The sequence below is a fragment of the Carica papaya genome, chromosome 4, assembly GCF_054855325.1.
Source record: "Carica papaya isolate Zhongbai chromosome 4, ASM5485532v1, whole genome shotgun sequence".
Classification (NCBI taxonomy): Eukaryota; Viridiplantae; Streptophyta; class Magnoliopsida; order Brassicales; family Caricaceae; genus Carica; species Carica papaya.
Window position 1 is genome coordinate 8362302 of NC_142312.1, and position 22158 is coordinate 8384459.

At 35.8% G+C, this 22158-nt stretch overlaps 1 protein-coding gene across 2 annotated transcripts; it reads left to right on the plus strand.

Annotated features, from left to right (window-relative positions):
* The first annotated feature begins 16471 nt into the window (after positions 1-16471).
* LOC110812760 (transthyretin-like protein) lies at positions 16472-19184 on the plus strand. Of its 2 annotated transcripts, none has more exons than XM_088217723.1 (6): positions 16472-16732; positions 16822-16910; positions 17368-17425; positions 17557-17658; positions 18093-18252; positions 18555-19184. In XM_088217723.1, the coding sequence occupies exons 1-6, from the start codon at positions 16577-16579 to the stop codon at positions 19010-19012; spliced, it is 1023 nt and encodes a 340-aa protein (XP_088073849.1). In that variant the 5' UTR covers positions 16472-16576; the 3' UTR covers positions 19013-19184. The 2 variants fall into 2 exon arrangements, with proteins under 2 accessions (XP_088073849.1, XP_088073850.1); XM_088217724.1 differs by having other exon boundaries at positions 18558-19184.
* The last annotated feature ends 2974 nt before the right edge of the window (positions 19185-22158 follow it).

The window sequence follows — 22158 nt, forward strand, 5'->3', positions numbered from 1 at the left end:
TTGATAATTGGCAAACATGTGAAACGTAACCATAATTAAATTAGTAACCCATCGGTAGGTTTTCGTTTTTTGATTTTTTCGGCCAATCAAGGCCCCCTAACATGTTTTTTTGCATGGACATATATAAAGCTGGCCAAAAACGGCTAGGCCGAGTCAAACTGCCATCACGGATGGTAGTGTCGTCGCCAGAGCACGGCGCTACCGCCGTGCCAGAATTCTAAAATTGGCCGGAAAAGATTTTTAACACCGATTTTGAGGTTTTGAGGTATTTTTAGGTAAGTGAAGCGTGTTTTAATTTTCGCATAAAAATTTAGAAAACTCGTAGACCACCAATAGGCGTAATAAAAAGTTCAGTGTTTCAGACACCGATTCGGGTAAGAATTCATTATCTTATTCTATGATATGGAATTGAAGTTTAATAATCAATAATATGGTATTTTGTGTAATTTAAAAAATTTTGAGAATAATTACAAGTTACTAATGAAGTCGGAACCGGTTAGTTATTTATTTGTTTGTTCTATTTAACTGATTGTTTGATTTTACAGCTTTAAATACATGATAATATACTAGAATAGTTAAATGATTCAATTGTGCTTCTTTAATACATATATTACTTATCTTGCGTGATTTACGGTTGATTTATGAAATTAAAAATTAATATGTAAATGAAAAATTACTTGGTTATGTGAATTAATGAATGGTTGTCTTACTGGATATCCTATGAGATGGTGGACGGACTGGGTACATAGGGAATCCTACTGTGAATGTTACATCATACTGGATGGCGAAGAATAATCAGTCGCCGGAGAAGGGAGCCGACCGCTGTTGTACCGAAATCACTTCCAACCGTCAAAAAAGGTAAAAATTCTCTTATCTACTCGGAATTCAATTCTGAGCACTTCTATGGCCATATCGGAGCAAAATGGATAGTGGTTGAGCCGAAAATTGCAGGTAAAATCTAGCATAGCCGTTGTTGGCAAAACCCGCAACCTCCTCTGATGAGCTCTTTTCCGTTTTCTATTTCGTACAATTTTTCTACAATTGTGTTCATCATTCTGTTTTCTACAAGTTGACCGAAAAAAAAAATCTAGCTGCGAAGGTGAGCTAGCGGAGTCGCCGCACCCGGAAAACTCTACCATCGGTAGGTTTTTGTTTTTTGATTTTTTCGGCCAACCGAGACCCACTAACGTGTTTTCACAGGGACATGTATAAAGTCGGCCAAAACTGACAAAAATCGACCAAAAACGGCCAGGCCGAGGCAAACCGCCGCTGTGGGCGGCGGTGCCATCGCCGGAACACGGCTGTGCCGCCATGTTGGAATCCCAAAATTTGCCAAAAAAGATTTTTAACACCAATTTTGGGGTTTTATGGTATTTTTAGGTACGTGAAATGTGTTTTAATTTCCGCATAAAAATTCAGGAAACCCAGAGACCACTAGTAGGTGCAATAGAAAGTTTGATGTTTCATACACCGATTCGGATAAGAATCCATCACCTTATTCTCTATTATGGAATTAAAGCTTAATAATCAATAATATGGTATTTTGTATAATTTAGAAAGCTTTGAGAATAATTACAAGTTACTAATAGAGTCGGAACTGGTTAGTTATTTATTTGTTTGTCATGTTTACCTGATTGTTTGATTTTACAGCTTTAAATACATGATAATATACTAGAATGGTTAAATGATTCAGTTGTACTTTCTTGATGCATATATTGCTTGTTTTGCGTGATTTACAGTTGATTTGCAAAATTAAAAATTAATATACAAACGAAAAATTATTTTGTTATGTGAATTAATGAATTGTTGTCTTACTGGATATCCTAGGAAATGGTCGACGGATCGGGTACATAGAAAATCCTACCATGAATGTTACCTCATACCTGACGGGGTATCGATAGATGGTATTTTTGGCGCTCATACTGGATGAGATATGGGGACGACCCGATTCACCCTCATACCGGACGGGGTATCGATGGATGGTATTTTTGGTACTCATACTAGACGGGGTATGGGGACGGCCAGTTAGTTGACAAGTTTAGATATTACTTCACGTGTAGTGGGACATCCCTATGGACCTCCAGGGATACCAATAAGCAAATAAAAAGGAAAAATTGTTAAATCTCGCAATGGTAGGTATGTAATAAATTGTTTTTCTTATGATAAATGAATTTACTTAAATTAAGAGCTCTATTGGTTATTTTTGTGATTTTTATCAGCTTTCAGTTTCTGTATCGGTGAGTAATATTCTTACTAGGGTAGTGTAGCTCATTTTTTTATTAATTATTTTAGATCAAGAGGACCAAGATCCAAATCACGATTAACCAAAGGGTTGTGAATAGTTTACCACCTAGGCTCCATTCAAAAGCTAGTGAAGGTCATCCTAAGATGCTCACTTATTTACTTTTCATTTATTTCTTTAATTTTCATTTATTCTTTTAGAATGGGCATTCTTGTATCCTTATTGGGCATTCTAAATTATTGTTAAGGAATGTAAACCCTAACTCTATTATTTCGTTTCTACATTTAATTTATGATTTTATTTCCTTTTAAGTCTCGGACCTCTACAGTTGGTATCAGAGACCTATTCTTCAGAACCATTCCTTACATAAAAACCTAAGGAAACACAAAAAAAAAATGAATTATCGCTCAACCATTCATTGTGAAATACAAGTACAGATAGATGAAGAGAGAAAGATCCCTACTAAACCGAACAGCCCAGGAGGGTTCGCTTCAAGATTATGTTGACCAACTATTTGAAATGCTAGAAAGACTCATCACTGCCCTGCAGGCCCCGGAGGAAAGGAGGGAGTTACCTGACCCTCCCCCGCTACCACAATTTGAGCCACTTCTGCAATGGGAAGATCCTAAGCCACCCCGGTATAACCCTGCTCCTCCATAGTAACATTCGGCATCACTATTGTATAGTCTGGTGCCCCCACTACATCACCTGGTGCCACTACAGTACAATATAATGCCTCCACTGTATCATCCAGTACCACCACAAGGCCACCAATCCCTCCCCAGTATAATCCAATCCCTCTTCCACAAGAACCAATTTTACCCATGATGGACCCAAGCTACATTGAGAGGTAGACTAAACTCATCTACTTTTGCAGGGGCATCCTCCTTTGAAGAGGTTGAGTACTAGTTAGCTGAGACAGAGAAGGTTTTCACGACTCTTGGGGTGGTTCCCGAATAGAGAGTTATACTTGTCACCTACATGCTAGTGAGAGAGGCAAGTTGCTGGTGGCAGCACAAGAAGGCCACCCTACACGTTCCAGTCACTTGGGAACAGTTTCTGATGGCCTTAAATTCAGAGTACCTCCTAGAGCATCTCAGACATCTGAAGGAAATGAAGTTTGCATACCTAATCCAGGGTGATATGATTGTATCTGAGTATGCCTGAAAGTTTCATGAGTTGGACCGGTATTCCCCTGAGAGCATGATGCATGAATGCAGAAAGGCAAGGAAGTTAGAGTCGGGCCTCTGCCCTGAGATTAGACAACAACTGTATGTGTTCAAGCTCAGTATTTACTAAGCCATTATGGCTAAGACATAACTAGTGGAGAGGAACCTTCACATTTTTTATCCAACAGTGGGGAACCTCAGGCCTCCAGTTTCACACCAAAGACCAGCATCCACTGCACCTATTCAGTAGAACAAGAGACCTAGGTTAGTGACTCAGGCTCCTCCTCAGATTCTGGTAACATGACGCGGTAGGACTTGCCAACACTGTGACAAAGATCATAAGGACCGACCCTACTATTACCTCAGCAATACTTAACATATATGTGGGAATGCCCATCACTACGCGAGAGAGTGCCCGAGGAATCATAATCAGGTCATACCTCCTATCTAGTCCAAAGCTTGCAACCTCACTTAGCAAGATGTAGAAGCCAACCCATACGTGATACAGGATACGTACACTATCTGCAATCATCTTGCACATATTTTGATTGATACTGGTTCCTCACATTCATATGTCTGACATGTTTTTACACCAAACTTGAATGTATTACCTGAAAGACTTGATTCTGTATTGTTTGTGTCTACTCCTAGGAGTAAAACACTATTATGGTAGGTTATATACAAAGCTTGTATCATAGATATAGCATATAGGAAATTGAGTGTGGACCTAATAGAGATTGACATGGGAGGCTTTGATATAATCCTAGGAATGAACTAGCTAGCGAAATATCACGCCATTGTAGATTATTTTCACAAAAAACTTATATTCAACCCTACTAATGAAGAGTCATTTACAAATTAATAAAATTTTTAAACATTGTTCTCTTATAGCAATTTTCTATTACAAAGTAATTTAACTTGACTGTTTTCTCTAACTAAGAAATCTAAGAAAGAAATTTATATTCGAGAGATTCTGGTAGTCTGAAACTTTCTGAATGTGTTTCCTGATGAACTACTCGGACTGTCAGTGAACATAGAAGTTAAATTCACTATAGATTTTTAGCCAGGTATCCAGCCTATCTCGGTTGTCCTTTACCGCATGAGCTGTGTTGAGATGAAAGAGTTAAGAAAACATATCAATGAATTGCAGGATAGTGGGTTCATCCAATATAGTGTCACCTTGGGGTGTTGAAGTCATATTTGCAAGGAAGGTTGATGAGACGTTAAGGTTATGTGTTGACTACAGGGGACTGAACAGGGTCACGATAAAAAACAAGTACCCCCTCCTAGGATTGATGACTTTTTTGATCAATTGCAGGATGCTTAGATCTTATCCAAAATAGACATGCGTTTTGGATACCATTAGGTAAAGATCAAGGCAGAGAACATTCTCAAAACAGCTTTCTGAACCAGGTACAGATACTATTAGTTCATGGTAATGCCATTTGAACTAACAGTGAGCTGAAAAAGGACATTATGATAGAGGCTCATAGATCAAAGTTTGTCATGCTTTTTGGAAGCACTAAAATGTATCAACGTATATGAACTCGATTTTAGTGGAACAAGATGAAAAAAGAGGTAGCCGACTTTATTTCTAAGTGTCTAGTATGTTAGCAGGTCAAGATAGAGCATCAACGCTTATGTGGCATACTTCATCCATTACTAATTTTGGAGTAGAAGTAGGAACACATCACAATGGATTTCGTGACAGGATTGCCTAGGGCACACTCGGGACATGATGTTATTTAGGTAATTGTCGATTAGCCATCAAGATGACCGACCCCTTAGACAAGATAGTAAAAATGTATATCCGGGAGATAGTCAGGTTACATTGAGTACCGGTGACAGTAGTATCCGACAGGGACCCCAGATTCACTTCTCGATTCTGGTCTAGTTTTTAGCAAGCTATGGGAACTAAAATATCTTTTAGTACCGTATTCCACCCTGAAACCGATGGACAATTAGAAAGGACAATCTGTACACTTGAGGATATGCTCCGAGCTTGTGTTCTTGACTTCGGAGGCTATTGGGATGATCATTTATTCTTAATAGAGTTTGCTTACAATAACAGCTACCAAACAAGTATCGGCATGACTCCATACAAGGCGTTATATGGCCGCCCATGTAGATCGTTGATTTGTTAGGAAGATGTGAGTGATAGGAAATTGTTCAGTCCAGAAATTATAGAGGAGATTACAGCCAAGATAGTTAAGATAAAAAAGAATATCCAAATGGCGCAGAGCAGACAAAAGAGTTATGCGGATACCCGGAGGAGGGATTTAGAATTTGAAAAAAGTGATCGAGTGTTCTTCAAGATCACTCCCTTTTAAGGAAATCAGTATGTTTAGTAATAGGAGGAAACTAAATTTTCAATTTATTGGGTCATTTGAAATCTTAGACAGAATTTATACCGTCACCTACAGACTGACACTACCTATAGAACTATCCAAAGTCCATAATGTATTTTATGTGTCTATGCTACGCAAGTATAACTCGTACCCCTTTCACATCTTGGTCTACGAGCCCTTTTTACTCCAGGAGGATCTGTCCTATGAGGAGGTACCGGTGGGCATTGTAGACCGAAAGAGCAGAGCAATCTGCAATCGGAAAATTTTTTTCATTAAGATCCAATGACAGAATCACACACAGAGAGAGGCCACATGGGAGCTAGAATCAAACTTCAGAACCCACTATCCACAACAATTTGATTAAGTGTGAGGGAGACAAATTTGCGGGGCTAAATTTTGTTTAATGGGGGGAGAGTTGTAACACCCGAACCCAGATTTTGGTATGGGATTAATTTTAACATTCTAAAAATGTACGAGAATCTATTTTTCAAATTAATAAATTTTAATTGAATGTGAAATTATGAAAAATAAATAAATTAGGGAAGAGATTGAAAATGATTTTGGGAAAAATTGGTGAAAATTTGGGTTCGGATGATGTTTTTGAAAGAAAAATTGAAACTGATGGTGAGAATGCAAATAAGAAAATTTTGGCCACGTAGGACTGCCTAGTCAGTAGCCTCGACAAATCAGAGCACGCCGCGTGGCAAGACACACTGACCCGGTGCCATGCAGGAGGCCACGTTGGCGATTCGCCTATCCCGCGATCAGACGACCCAGAAGCAATCCTGCATACGTGGACAGTCCAAATCCGTTCTCTCTTCAAGCGCGATCTGATGGTCGCCATCAAACATGATGAATGGTCCAGATTTGTTTTCTCTTTAGGTACGATCGGACGACCGAGATCAAACGCGATAAAGAGGCTCAGATTTGTTTTCTCCTTAGGCGCGATCGAACAGTCGAGATCAATCGCGATGAACGGTCCAGATTAACATGAGATGGGTATAAATATTTTTCATCACACTGAACCCGAACCCTAGCCGTCAGTCTCCCGTTAGAGAAGAAGAACCAGTCACTGGAGAAGGAAGCCGACCGCCGACCACCGTCGCACCGGAACCACCTCCGACCGCTAAAAAAGGAAAAAATTCTCCTACCCGCTTGAAATTTAATTTCGAGCACCCTTGTGACAATACCGGAGAAAAACTAATAACAGGTGAGCTAGAAACCACAGGTAAAACCTAACGAAGTCGTCACAAGCAAAACTTGCAACATCCTTCGATGAGCCCCTTCTCGTTTACAAATTAGACTATCGTAATAAAGTAAATAAGCAAAGATGTTTATATAAATTCTAACCAACCACAAAAAAAATATAATACATCATGCAACATAAATTTTTCAACATTCCTACATCTAAACTCGAGTCTTACACATCAATGAAACTTCTGTTTTCAAATACCTGCAAAAGAAAAGAAAATTAAAAAAAAAAAACAAAGATTACAAGTTAACAAGTTTTTATAAATGAACTTGAGTTTTAATATAAGTCATTACCTAGTGCTGGAAGCAAATTCTTTAGTAGATTCTTGCGACCTTCAGGAGGACAACTCAAGAAACCAAATGTTATGTTTGATTCTTTTAAAAGATAAATATAAGCTTGTGATTTTTTATCTTCAATGAGACTCAAACGACCACTCTTTTCGTATAGCTGAGTCGATGAAACATGTTTTGCTGATACCATAGTATTGAGTGCATCAGCAATCATTCCAATTTTTTTAACCAGATAATCATTCTCTGGGATAGTACCCAAATGTCTTGATTTGCTCGATCTTAAACAACTTAGAGTTTCACCTTCGGGTTATGAAAGAGGAGTTTGAGGCGTTGGATGATCATGGAAAGATTCCTTACTATCGACGTTGATATTAACACCGACATTTTCGAGACCCATATCCATCACATTCTCAACTCCCGTTGCATTTATATTAACATTCATATTCCTTTGTCTTTGAGAGGTACGTGATGTATCGTAACCAACTCTATTAGCTCTATCTCTTCTAAACATTTCCAACATATTGGCATAATTTCGAACTCATTTGTTCTTAAGTTCAGCTGCTTCTGGATGAGCCTATTATGAAATATTATATTAATATTTAAACTACATAAAGTATTGCAAATAACATATGATTCACTTTTTGATTTACCTCTATTAGTTGTTGTCAGACCTCCTCTTTAGCTTCAAAATTTTCAATTAACGAATTCCATGCAAAACCACTCAACCCATATTTGAATACATCATACAATTTCAAAAACTATCTTTTAAATTTTTTAATGTGATTGTGGACTCGTTCTTTTTTAATTAGCATGCTTGGGTAGGCACACCTCAACGTCGAAACGATACAATCAGTAGCTTATGTGGTGAGTGTTCCACCCTATCTGCGGCCCAAGCAATGTTAAGAGTAAAATGCTTCTACTAATGCATCATCCAAAACATAAGTCCAGTGGACAACGTTACCCATTCGATCTGCAGAATTGTTCCTACTACCCATATTATACAACACTACAATAAAAAACCTAGAAATATCAGTTTGGTGGACAAAGTTATCATTGTCAAGAAGTAGAACTTCATCGAAATATAAAGTGTGTACAATAGTAGAAAATCCAAAATATATTGTTACCATTAAAATGTTAATGTAATACAGTAATGTCATACAAAATACAACAGTTGTGAAGAACACAATTCTTAAGTAATACAAGTAATCTAATAAAACAATCAACCATTATAAGAAACCCACATATCAGCTGCTATCATATCCCTAATAGTTTATCCTCTTCTTGTTTCCTCATGGTTATCTCTAACACTAGATGGAATACATTCATCATGAGAAGTGTTTTTAAGTTCTTCATCAACCTCTCTTAGAAGTTTATTGTCTGGATCCTTTTTCCAGAAAAAGTTATGTAAAATACAACATGCAGATATAATGTGACTGATAGGCTTCAATCGATAATGCGGTTCATTAGTGCTTGAAATAATTGAAAAGCATTTTTTGAGAACTCGGATTGCACGTTTAATCACATTATGTAAAGAAGAATGACGAAGATTGAATAACTCACGAGCATTTTGTGGTGGATTCATGGAGTATTCACTCAAATGGTACCATTCTCCTCTATATGGAGTAATTAATCCATCATGCAACATAAAACCAGCATCTACTAGGTAGAACTTACTTGAAAACATTACATAAAGTTATAAATTTTTTTTTAAAACTTATACACTACATTTTGAAATTCAAACTTTTTAATCACCTTCCAGAATTATTAGAAGATCATCAAGTCTTGTTAATGCATGTTTCATTACTCTCGAATCTGATGCGGTCCCCTCCCACCCAGTAAGGACGTATGTAAAAGTAAAGTCAAATGTACAAGCTACAAAAACATTTTGTGTGGGGAAATCTTTTCTCCCACAGAATCTTGGAGCATCAACTTTAGACACTTTGACACGTATGTACATTCCGTCGATCGCATCAACACAATCCTAAAATTAATTGATTACTAATTAAATAAAATTATACTTATTTACAAAAAATTAATTAAGTAAAATGCATATTTACCTTAAAAAATGGAAAGAATATAGGATTATTGGCTATTTCTGATGGCACTCGCGATTCATCAGCCTGATTAAAGAATTTATCAGCCAGTTCTACTATACATTGTATGATATTACGAAAATGACAACTTATTGTCTATCCTGATCATAAAAAATGCCAAGACATGACTCGATTTCTCTGATTGTGTCCTAATAAATAAAGTGTCTTAACAACTTGTTCCTCCACAGTTACACGAATGGTAGGTTTAAGTCTATCTTTTATAACTAGCAAATGACATAACTTTGTAAATGATGGAGCTGTCATCCTAATAATGTATCGACAAAACTCACTTGATACCAAGCTTTCCACAAGCTTGTCTCGAACTTTCTCACCTTCAAGTCTTAATTCATGTCTAAGTCTAAGTTTTCTCTTTCTATGAATATAAATTCAAACAAGCATCACTAAAACCCCCGTTAACATTGTTATACATTCTATAAGATTCATCTGAAAATGGGGATAAAATATCAAATGGTTAACTAATGATGAGGTAACCTAGGAGTAAGCAGATCATTTAGATAGGAATGTGTGAAGAGACAAATAAACTAAAATAGGAGTTAAAAAGTCACCACAAGATGGCCTACCATGAAAACCTTGAATTGGAATTATGATCACCACTTCACAACCACCAAACTAATGAAAACCTTGATGAACCGAAAAACAGAGCAGAAAATAGATACCGGAAAGACTTGGTTTAGCTTCATATATATATATATATATATTAGTGAAAACTTTTATGCAGCTAAAAAATTACTTCAAAAATTGATATTTCTGAATGTTATCATAGTCTTCAACAACTAATATTTTAGAGTTTAACGCTCTCTTTCTCTGCCTCTCTCTCTATATGATGTACAAATATGAAAGTTTTAAAATTATTTTGCACTAAAAAAACACTTGTTTCTCTTTAACCTGGCAATATTATGAGTAAATGGATATTTCATAATGCTATCATAGCTTCAGCAACTATTAAATCATAATGCAAAAAATGTAGGGAAAAAAATACATATTTTATTTCAGATTTAACTTTTGCTAAATCAAAAATCATCCAAATAAACTGTATAAACTGTAAGCTTTATAAACCGTATAAATAAAAAACAAACTATATAAATCGAAAATTATTCAACTTTTACTACTCATCATCTGTTTCACATCAAACCCTTAGAAAATCATCCAAAAATAAACCAAAATCTAGTGTTCAGAGAAGAAATAACATACCTATATAAAGATGTGACACTTATTGCGACGAACATGGAAACTGAATTTAGAGATAGGTAAACGCGCGAAAAAGAGTATAGCAGCAACAATCTGTTAAAAAAACAAGTCAGATAAGTGAAATAGGAGAAAAGGAGAAAAAAAAAGGAGAAGAGAAGAAAAAAAAACGAGTCAAATTGTAGCCGATACAATCTGTTAAGAAGCTCCAGAGTGTAGTGTTGCAACTTCACAAACCTTATTTTGAGAAGAAGAAAAAGAATAAACCTAAAGTGTCGGGTAGAGGAAATTAAAAAGAGAAGGGTAATGCTATAAATAATAAAAAATATTGAGGGAATAAAGAAAAAAAAATTATCAAACCATCATAAAATTACCGAATCAGTGGTTTGAAAAAATTGAGAAAATTATGATTTTGAGAACCTTGACCTAACCACCACAAAACTATATCATGCGTCTGAAAATGCAAACAAACAGAAAAAAAAAATCATGAAAAAACAATATCATCATTATTGAACCATCATCTAAACAAGGCGTAAATGGCTCCTGTACAACCAAGTTCATCTTAGGTAATAGCAAAACATTGTTAATAAAAGCATTTACAACCTAACTATAATTTTTAGATTTAAATGAACAAGTAAATTAAGAACAAAAATAGAAAATATCTTCCAAAAACATGTCAAACTCATATAAAAAGTGTTTATTGACTAAGAACACTTTTATAAGAATTGTGAGTCACCTTCATCAATAGCGTTTTGGATACCCATTGTGAGTACCATCTCAAAGCCATATAACATGTAAAGGCTCAAAACTAGGAAAATGGAAGTATCGAATTTTATCGAATATAAGCGGAAACAATTTAGAATTTATGATTTATATTCCTTATATAGTAATTTAAGATACCCAATAGGGTTATGAAAATGTTCCTTTACAAAAGTTCAAAATAATAGAATAGATAATTAAAACAAAGCGAAATAGATCCTATCAATAGATAAACAATATCGACAAAAATGGTAATTTTGTACTGATAAGTTACCGGCTCCACTGGTGACCTATAATTAATTTTAAAATTTTTTAATTTTCACAAAATACGACATTATTGATTATTAAACTTCAATTTATCATAACGGAGAGAAGGGTGAGAAATTGTTACCCTGGATCGATTTCTAAAATATTGTACTTTTCACTATGCCTATTATCGATTCTTGGGTTTTCTAGATTTCTCATGCAAAAATAAAAAATACGCGTCACATATCCAAAAATACCCCAAAAAGACCAACATAAGTGTTTTAGAACTTTTCTGGCCAATTAGGGTTTCGGTACAGGGGCGCTGCCGTGCTCCAACGCTAGCTCTGCAGTCCACGGTGGCGGTTCTTCTCGGTCTAGCCGTTTAAGGCTGGTTTAGACTGATTTTGCATAAAAACCTGTAAAAACAAAGTTAAAGGGCCTCTATCGGTCAAAAAAAGAGAAAATCGAGACCCTACTAGAAGAAGGGTCTTCGGGTGCTGTGGCTTCGCCGTTCCTCCTTTGCAATTAGGATATTTCTTTGGCTAACCTCTTCCAGAAAGAAACGACGATCACAATAGTTAGAGAACCTAGGGAACAGGAAATAGGAAAGGGGTTATCGGAGAGATTTTTGGGTTGTGGCCACGGCGGCTCAGCTGACCTCCACTCACATTTTTTGGCTCATCTACTGCTCTTTTTGCTTCGATATGGGTGTGGGGAGGTTTATAATTTAATTTCGAGTGGAACATAAATTTTTTTACCTTTTTTGGCATCGACAATGGCTCCGATGCGGTGGCAGTGGCATCCTTCTGGCAGCTGATCTTCTCTTCGGCCACCCTCATCCTTCTTCTCTAGTCAAGGTTGTCGGTTAGGGTTTTGGAGTCGACTGAAGAGAGGTTTAAATACCTCTTTTCCCTTGATTCTGACCGTTCATTCACGTCGATGTGGAGTAAGGAGGACCGTCCGATTCAATACTTGTTTAGGCCGATATGTGTGTAAATCTGGGTCATCCATTGCGATCAAATTCAGCTGTCCGATAATGCCTGAAGAGGAAACATCTGGACCATTTGTCCGTGCGAGATACGATCTAGGCCGTTGGATTGCCCAGGAATGCATATCGCCCACGTGGCTCTCGAGTGAAACCAGTGTCAGCGTGTCCGTCACGCGGCACATTCGATTCGCTGCGCTACTAACATGGCCATCCCACATGGCAGTATTTTTGAAAATTATGTTTTTACCATAATTTTCATATTGTTTTTCAAATAGATCATCCCTTATTTCTATTTTAGCCTTGATTTTCGAAAATATTTTCAAATATATCCAAAATCTAATTTTCAACAAAATTTCATAAAAATTAAAATTAAAATATTTTTAATATATTTTTTCATTAATATTAAATTATCTCGGGCTAAATTTTTGGGCCCGAGTGTTACATAACAACACTAATATCTCACTGATTTCCACTTTCTAAGGGTTGGGCATCCATCCATTCATGTAGAAAGTAACCTTCTATCTCATATTCCCGAATGACGCCAATTTAAATTATAAAGTATTTTAAATTGTTGTATAGATGTTGACCACTCACAAATATTTAAAATGAAACTGATTCAAGTAGAAATTTTATTACCTTATTGTTGTGTTTGTTAATTTTAAGCATCAAAGTTATTACTTAGTCTCATAAGCAATTTTCCATAAATTTAAGGTTATAAGTTTTTAATGTTGTTGTATAATTCTCACTAAATTATATGGGTTCATAAGAAAAATCAATGCAAAGGTAGTCCCGGATTTGATTTTATCATATTTCAAAATACTGAATCAGTAAATCATTGACATTTTTCTATAAACTATAAAGTTGTGATTTTGATATTATATGTCAATATGTTTTTAATATATAAAATATAAAATCATGAAAAGCTTAGGCATACTCGGAATATAAATTAGAAGTTGCATATTCTCTCTATCTCTCTCTCGTAAGTGTACCTTCTCTACTTCTCAATATTTGCTCGTATCCTTTTAAGATTCTTGATTAATCAATCTTCTTCTGTAACACCCGGGCCCGAAAATTAGGCATGGGACAATTTAATAATAATAATAATAATAATAATGAATTAAAAAATTTCAATTTTAATTTTTTATGAATTTTTGGAGGAAAAATTTATTTTGGATGTATTTGAAAATATTTTCAAAAATCAGAGCCAAAGTAGAAATAGGGGGGGGGGGGGGAACCTATTTAAAAAGAAATCTGAAAAATTAGGGTAAAAATAAAATTAATGAAACTTGGGCCACGTGAACCGCCACGTAAGCAGCATAGCCGATCGACGTGCGCTGCGTGGCAGACACGTGGGCACGTGTCCATGCGGGAAGCCACGCGGACAATTCATATGCTAGTATATCCTACAACCTAAATCTTCTCCCACGCACACAGATGACCCAGATCCGTTTTCTCTTCAGATAAGATCAAATAACTAGATTTGATCCAGATCGTGTGACCCAGATTAATTTTTCAAATAAGAGCAATCAAACTATGGAGAGTTGGCCACGTGTCCTCGAATGGACGGTCCGGATTTAATGAAGATAAGTATTTAAATTTCTCTTCTACAGAAAACCCTAACCCTAGCCACTAGAGAGGAGATTGAAGAAGAAGAGCGGTCGAAAGCGAACCAGTCACAAGAGAAGAAGACCGGTCGCCGTCTCCATTGCATCGAAGCCACTGCTGACGCCAGAAAGGTACATTTTTTCCCCTATTCTCGTTGGGAATTCAATTCTAAACCTACCCACACCCATATAGGAACTAAAAGGTCGGGAGGTTAGCCAAAAACTATGAGCGAAGCTTAGCTGAGCCATCATGGTCGAGAGCCAAAAACCCCTCTGATGAGCTCTTTTCCATTTCCCGTTTTCTTCGGTTCTTTGACCTTTGTGTTCTTCATCTCTTTTTGATGTAAGTTAGCCGAAGAAAAGCCCTAACCGCAAGAGAGGAACAGCGGAGCCGCCGCACTGAAAAATTCTTCCGTTGATAAAGTCTTGATTTTTCTCTTTTTTAGCCGACAGAGGCTTCCTAACGCTATTTTTTGCAGGTTTCTATGCAAAATCGGCCAAAATCGACCAAAAATGGCTAGACCAAGAGGAAGTGCTGCTGTGGGCGGCGGAGTCGGCATTGAAGCATGGTAGTGCCGCTGTGCCGGAACCCTGAATCGGTCGAATAAATTTAAAAATGCTCATTTTAGCCTTTTTAGGTATTTTGGAATACGTAATTCGTGTTTTTGATTTCTGCAGAAAAAATTTAGGAAACTTGAGGATCGACAGGAGGTGCAGTAAAAAAAATAGTATTTCGAACACCGATCCGGGGTAAAAATCTCTCACCATTTTCTTTCGTTATGGTAAATTAAAGTTTAATACCTAGTAACGGTGTATTTTATAAAAAATTAAAAATTTCTAAATTAATTACAAGTCACCAGTTGAGTTGAAATCGGTCAGTGTATAATTGTCTTAGTTGTGTTGTTTATTTACTCCTATACTACTTAAATTGCTATTGTTTATTAATTTTAATCACTTTCTCGTTCATTGATTGTTTGACTGTTATTCTCACTTATTGACTGATTCGAAGTAAATACCCTAATCATATTTTTTTTTTTTATTTTCGTATTGCCTATTTGCATGCCTTACTATCGATATATAATTATGAAATGTTGGTATGTAATTGTTGACTAGTTGATGATCTAGACATGTGTATAAAAAGCTTATTGGGTACCTTAGGGAAAGGTGTATGGACCCGGTGCACAGGAAAAATCCTACCGCGGATATTACCTCAGTCGAATGGGGCTGAGAAGTCTCATACCAAAAGGAGTTGAAAGGTATAGTTCACTCTTATATCGAACGGGGTATTAAGGTGGTTGTATGTTTAACGCCTATTGCCGAACGGAGTATGGGGACGGCTAGTTCATTGATAAATTGGATATTGGGTCTACGCATAAGAAAAACTCCTATAGACCTCCAAAGGTACTGATAAGTAGGTAAGAATATAAGTTTACTGTTATTGTTTATTTAAATGTGTAATAAAGTATTATCCTAATTATTGTCTTCATTGGTCGGTTTGGAAAAATTAATAAAAGTGAGTATAAAAATGACGTTTTTTATGTTAAATGAATTCATTTAAAAAGGATAATGACTCAGTTGATTGTTTATGATTTTTACCAACATTTAATTTTCTATATCAGTATTGAGCGTGATATTTTTACTAAACTAGTGTAGCTCATCCCACTTATTTAGCAATTTCATATCAGGAAGACCAAGATCTAGATCCTGAACTACAAAAAAATTATGAATAAAAGCGGTCTCTCGCATCCTATCAAAGTTGCCTAGCAGAGGTTGACCGTATAAGATTTTTAGTTATTTTTTTTATTTATTATGTTATTAAAACTTTCTTAAAAAAACATTCTCGTAACTCTCTTGGGCATCCTGATTTATTGTATAAAAAATATAAATCTTAAACTCTTAATTGCTTATGTTATTACAATATATATTTATTTTTTTAAGTTTTTAGACTTTACATCTTCTACTTTTGTTTAGGTTTCTTGCAGCAGGCCAGACTAACCCATTTTCTTCAGTCTCTTGAAAACAATACATATGGTTTTTTTTTTTTTTTTTTTTTCCTTTAGACAAGTTAAAGGATGAACATGTTTTAAATTTTTTATCCGGATGCTTGCTGTGTTTTAAATTTTATGTTTAATTTCTCGTTTAGATTTTCCTGTTGTCTGAGCAGATTGGTTATGGATACTTAAAGTTGCTAAACACACATATATATCTTAACATAACTAAATAAAATATTAAAGATATTTTTAAAACATTTATTAGCAAATTACAGTAAAACCATTACGGGTTAAATCCTGGAGCAATAGACGGCTTAAAGCGGAGAGTGAGAGAGTGAGTGTTTGGAGGAAGCGAAAGGGAAAAGGAGATTGATCAATTAACGAGGAAATGGAATCAATGGCTAAAGTCAATTATTTGATCGGAGAAGATGAATTCTTGGCCTGCTGCGGCAGTACGGAGTTTGCCAAACAAATGGCAGCAGCCTCTCCTTTCCCATCCTTGGATCAGGCCATTGTCGCTGCTAGAGACCTCTGGTTCAACAAGGTTTTTTCATTTCTTTCTCTTTTCCTTCCCCTCACATTAAAAATGTTTAGTGAATTTTTTTTTGAGTATTTTAATCTTCTAATTTTCAGGTCGATGTTAATGAGTGGCTGCAAGCTTTCTCTGCGCATCCTCAAATCGGCGATTCACCTCCATCTTCACATCACTCCACCTCTGCTCAGTTTGCTTCCTCTCTCTCTCAGGATTTCTCTTTTCCTTCTTTTTCTTTTCTCAAGTGATTTGGTTATCTGGATACCCAAATTGGCCCCATAGTTCACGTCTCTCGGATAATCAATATGCGACGGAAGATTTTTTTCCCCTTTTGGATAAAGCGAACAAAATAAGAATGACTGCAAAGAAAAAAAATTAAATTTTCCGTGAATTACTGATTTTATGAGTGTTACAAATCATACCTGGACAGACCCAGAAAAAAAGTGCTTTCTAATTATTAGATCATAAGCTTGGTGTTTGAATTCTCTGAGCTTCATCCCCCATTAGTTACTTCATCAATATACACGTACACATATATATAGATATATGTTACTCCTGTTTTTCGTCCCCTAACCCAAATCTAGATTTCGTCATGATCTTTTTTTCCCTTAAGAACACAGTGATCTGTAGCTTCAGTTTTGTTGCAGGTGGAGCAAGGGGGAACAATCGACTGCTTTAGCAACTGCAACCAGTTCTAGTTTACAGGTTGGGATTCTGTTTAGTTTTCTGTCAAATCAAATATGGTATGATGCTACCAAAGAACCTGTCTTTGTTGACTAAATAAAGCTTTAAGCACTCTCCCTTGTAGAAATATGACTTTTGCTTGGCCTTCGCAGGAACTGGTTGAATGGAATTCTCGTTATAGACAAAAATTTGGATTTATATTTATTATATGCGCATCTGGAAGAAGCACCACTGAGATACTCTCTGAATTGAAGGTAAAACTTGACTTTACCTTTATAATCTCCCATTATCTAAAATGCATCAGACAAGGTTCATGAAGAAGAAGTTTAGTAATTTTTTCTTTTTCTATCAATTGCTGTATGAGAATGCAGGGGGTCGAACTCACATTTCAGTAAGAAGGGTAAAAGTATTAACCATCTATTTGGTTGGTTTGTGAAGACAAATTAATTATTTGAGACTAAAGATTGTTTACATCTAGATCAGTAATATGAGAAGATTGACGTTAGCTTATTTTTATCTATGAGTAACATAACTGGAAGACTACTATAGTGAGGCACCACTAGATGAGCCCAAAGTGCTCAAGTTGACTATTTTTAGGATTAGGGAAATGTTTCCATTTGGTTGTCTTTGCAGAGAATGTGATGGACATGTTGAGGGCAAAAAAAATGTTCTTCATTGTCTTTTGCAGAAACGGTACCCTAACAGGCCCATAGTAGAATTTGAAATTGCAGCACAGGAGCAGATGAAGATAACAGAATTACGTCTTGCAAACCTCTTTTCGACAAAAACAAATGCTAGCATGAGTAGTGACCAGTTTCCAGTAACGACTGCTGCGAAGAAAACAGAAGGTACTCTCGAGAAAACTTGGCCTTTTCCCTCATTGTAATGAAGCTGTTGGTACACTCTGCAATCTGTTAGAACAAAGAAATAAATAGCTTGAAAGTGGTGCAATGGTTCTTAATGTATATATTCTTAAAGCTCATTTTTGCAATCAATACTAAAAATTTTACTCATCATTGGATGTGTCTATTTTCCTTTTCCCTTCACAACTTCCATATCTTATTTCTCCTTTTGGTGGTTCAAGTTCCTGATTTCTTCCAATTCATTGCTACTCTTAATATGAGTTGTGTTTTTTTCTTTTCAACTTTAGAAGATCGTATGAGCATCATTGGAGGGCATTTAACTGCTGTATCCGAATCTTCAGATAGAAAAGCATCTCAAATTCCAGTTCGGACTCGTCCACCCATTACAACCCATGTCTTGGATGTTTCTCAGGGGTCTCCAGCAAGTGGTGTTGAGGTACGTCTGGAAGTGTGGAAAGGGACTGAATCCCACCCCTCGTTTAGTGCAACAGATATCGATGGTTGGTCATTTGTAGGGTGTTCAACTACAAATAAGGATGGAAGAAGCGGTCAGCTGATGAGTATGGTTGATGCTTTAAACCCTGGAACATATAGGATAAGTTTCAATACAGGTAAATATTGCCCAGGTGGGTTCTTTCCCTATGTTTCTATTGTGTTTGAAATCCAAGATTCTCAGAAATGGGAGCATTTTCACGTTCCTCTGCTGCTGTCTCCTTTCTCATTTACTACATATCGAGGAAGCTAGACACTTGTGGCAGTTTGGTCGATGTATAAGTGGTGATTAATGGATGAAGCCAAGGAAACTATTCTCTTGGAATGCTTGTAAAAAATTTTCTTTCATGTTCAATAAATGGTTTTCATGGTTTGTAAGGACCCCAAAAATTTCAAATAAAATAAATTATAAATTTAGTGCGGAAGCGAAAGAAATAGTTAGAATTTACATTTCTTACACAATAACTGAAAGTAGCAAATAGGATTTACGAGAATAAACATTCTAAAAAAATAATTAATAACTAAAAAAATAAATTGAAAATAAACAAACTGAACGTTTTATTTGCAATTCTTTTGTGGATCGAGATCTGGATTCTGATTCTTTTGATCTGAAATGGTTAATGAAATAGTGAGTCACACTAACTCAGTAAAAATATCACGCTACTCATCGACACAGAAATAAAAGTTGGTAGAAATCATAAAAACAACTAATGAATCTCTTAATTAAGCAAATTCATTTATCATAAATAAAATCAGTACTGTCTAATTATTGTAGCGAGATTTACAAAAATAATCTATAGAGTCAATAATATAACACATATCATAATTTCATATGCAGTCGATTGGAACAATAATATCCTCATTTATTAGCCTATTGGTATTCATAGGGATCCATCGGGATATCCCCATGACGCGTGAACCATTTCCTTTAACATTTTCAATTAACGGGTCGTCCCCAAATCCTGTTCGGTATGAGCACCAAATTACCAAACTTCGATACCCCATCTGCTATGAGGGTGAAACGAGTCGTCCCCATACCCCGTCTGATATGAGCATCAAATTACCAAATCTCAATACCCCGTCTGATATGAAGCAACGTTCACGGTAGGGTTCCCTATGTAATCGGTCTGTCCACTATCTTCCAACATATCCAATTAGGCTGCCATTTTATCAATCTACTTAATCAAACAATTTTTCATTTACCTTTAATTTTCAATTTTCCAATTCGACCGTAATCACATAAAGCAAGCAACAGATATATTCAAATTATAAAATCAATCAATCATGTATTATCATGCATTCAAACTGTAAAATCAATCAACAAGATCAAAAGTGAATAACTTCCGGTTCTGACTCCATTAGTAACCTGTAATTAATTATGGATATTTTTTAAATTACACAAAATACTATATTATTATTAGTTAGATTTCAATTCCATAACAGAGAATAACGTGAGAGATACTCAAATTGATGTCCGAAATGCTAAACTTTTGGTTACGCTTACTAGCAGTCCTCGGGTTCCCTGAATTTTCCTTCAGGGATTAAAACGTGCTTCAAATATCTAGAAATATCCCAAAAAATCCAAAATCAGTGTTAGAAACACTTTTTTGGCCAATTTTAAATTTTCGGCACGGCGGCTCCGTCGTGCTCTGGCGATGGCACCGCCGCCCGCGGTGGTGGTTTGACTCGGATTGGCTGTTTCGACCGATTTTGTATCAATCCCTGCGAGAAAATACGTTAAGGGACCTCAGTTAGCTGAAAAAAGTTAGAAAATCGAAACTTACCAGCGGCGGGGTTCTCCGGTGCGGCGGCTCCGCTGGCTCACCTTCGCGATTGGGTGTTTTGCTTCGGTCAACCTATAAAGAAGGAAATGGTGATTATAATGGTGAAAGAATTACGCAGAACAGGAATCAGGAAGGGCCTCATCAAAGGCATTTTTTGTATTTTTCTGTTGCGGCTCTGCTGGATTTTGCACGCGGTTTTCGGCTAATTCACCGATCTTTTTGCTCCGATTTGGCCATGAAGGTGTTTAAAATCGAATTTCGAACAAATGAGAAAATTGTTACCTCTTTTGACGGCCAGAAGTGGCTCTGGCGTGGCGGCAGCGGCGGTCGGCTTCCTTCCAGGTGACTGGGTCTTTTTTTTCGGCAGGAGGGGTCTGGCAGTTAGGATTAAGGTTTGGTGTGAAAAATGTTATTTATACCCATTTCCTTTTAATCTGGTCTGTCCATCGCGTTTAATCTGAACCGTCCGATTGCGTTTACATAGAAAGTGAATCTGAACCGTTCATCACGTTTAAATCTGACCGTTCGATCGCGTCTAGGGAGAGAACGGATCCGGACCGTCCATCCACGCAGAAACGAATCTGGACTGTCCGATCGCAGGCACACGAATCGCCTGCGTGACACTGCGTCAGCGTCCCTTGCCACGCAGTGCGTTTCGGTTCGTCGGGGCTGCTGACTGGACGTCCTACGTTGCATAATTTTTTTAAATTACGTTTTGACCTTCAGTTCTGAATTTTTTTTCAAAAATATTCCCAAAACTCAAATTTTCATTTATTTTTTTTAAATTATTTTTAATTTCATCATACATTTAATTTTTTTTATTTTTATATTAAATAAAAATTAAAAAATTAAAAAAGTATATTTATATACTAATTTTAATTACATTAAAATTAGTAAATCAAGGATATTACATGGTACTTGTTTCCTTCCATGGCTGAGGAAGGAACGAGAATGTCGAAGCGTTTTTCCCCTTTATCATAGTTTCCAACCCTATTTAAGCGAAGAAAATATTGTTGTGTTTTGAAGTAGGCCAATTTGATTGATGAATGTCACCCTTACATATCAAAGGGTGTGTTTTCATTTAATTTTGTCTGATTAAAAATTTCGATCTAGTTTGGTATGAGGATTTTAATCCTGGTTTGGTCCATGGTTCGAATCAAATAGCTTGAAATTTTTAGTTCTAAAATTTAAAATATGTATCCATTCAGTTGAAAATTTTAGAGGATATTATATAAATTATTTTTTAATTAATAAACTATTAATTATAAATTTGATGAATAATTTTGATTTTATGAATTTATTATTTATTTTAGTTTTTATTAGTTTTGTCTTTACTTAAAAAAATTTAAAAAAGAAAAAGAAAAATTGGTCTGTTCTATTCTTTTGATATATAAAATTTAGTTATATCTTCAGCATACTTAATTCTATACTCGTATAAATTATAATTATGACATATTTTATTTATATCTTTTTTTTTTTTACCTTCATTATATTCCCATTTTATATTTATTAAAATTAATAAAAAAAAAAATTAAATTAACAGCAATTAAGAGTTTAAAGTTATAAAAAAAAAGAACACCTGGAATTGCAGCAGCCAGTCTACCAGTACAACAGA

What these genes read in the sequence shown, in the direction of transcription:
- LOC110812760 (XM_088217723.1), top strand. Translation starts at nt 16,577, where the DNA reads ATGGAATCAATGGCTAAAGTCAATTATTTGATCGGAGAAGATGAATTC. An exon ending in GAGACCTCTGGTTCAACAAG is followed by an intron (nt 16,733 to 16,821) that starts GTTTTTTCATTT and finishes TCTAATTTTCAG; the next exon opens with GTCGATGTTAATGAGTGGCT. An exon ending in AGATACTCTCTGAATTGAAG is followed by an intron (nt 17,659 to 18,092) that starts GTAAAACTTGAC and finishes TGTCTTTTGCAG; the next exon opens with AAACGGTACCCTAACAGGCC.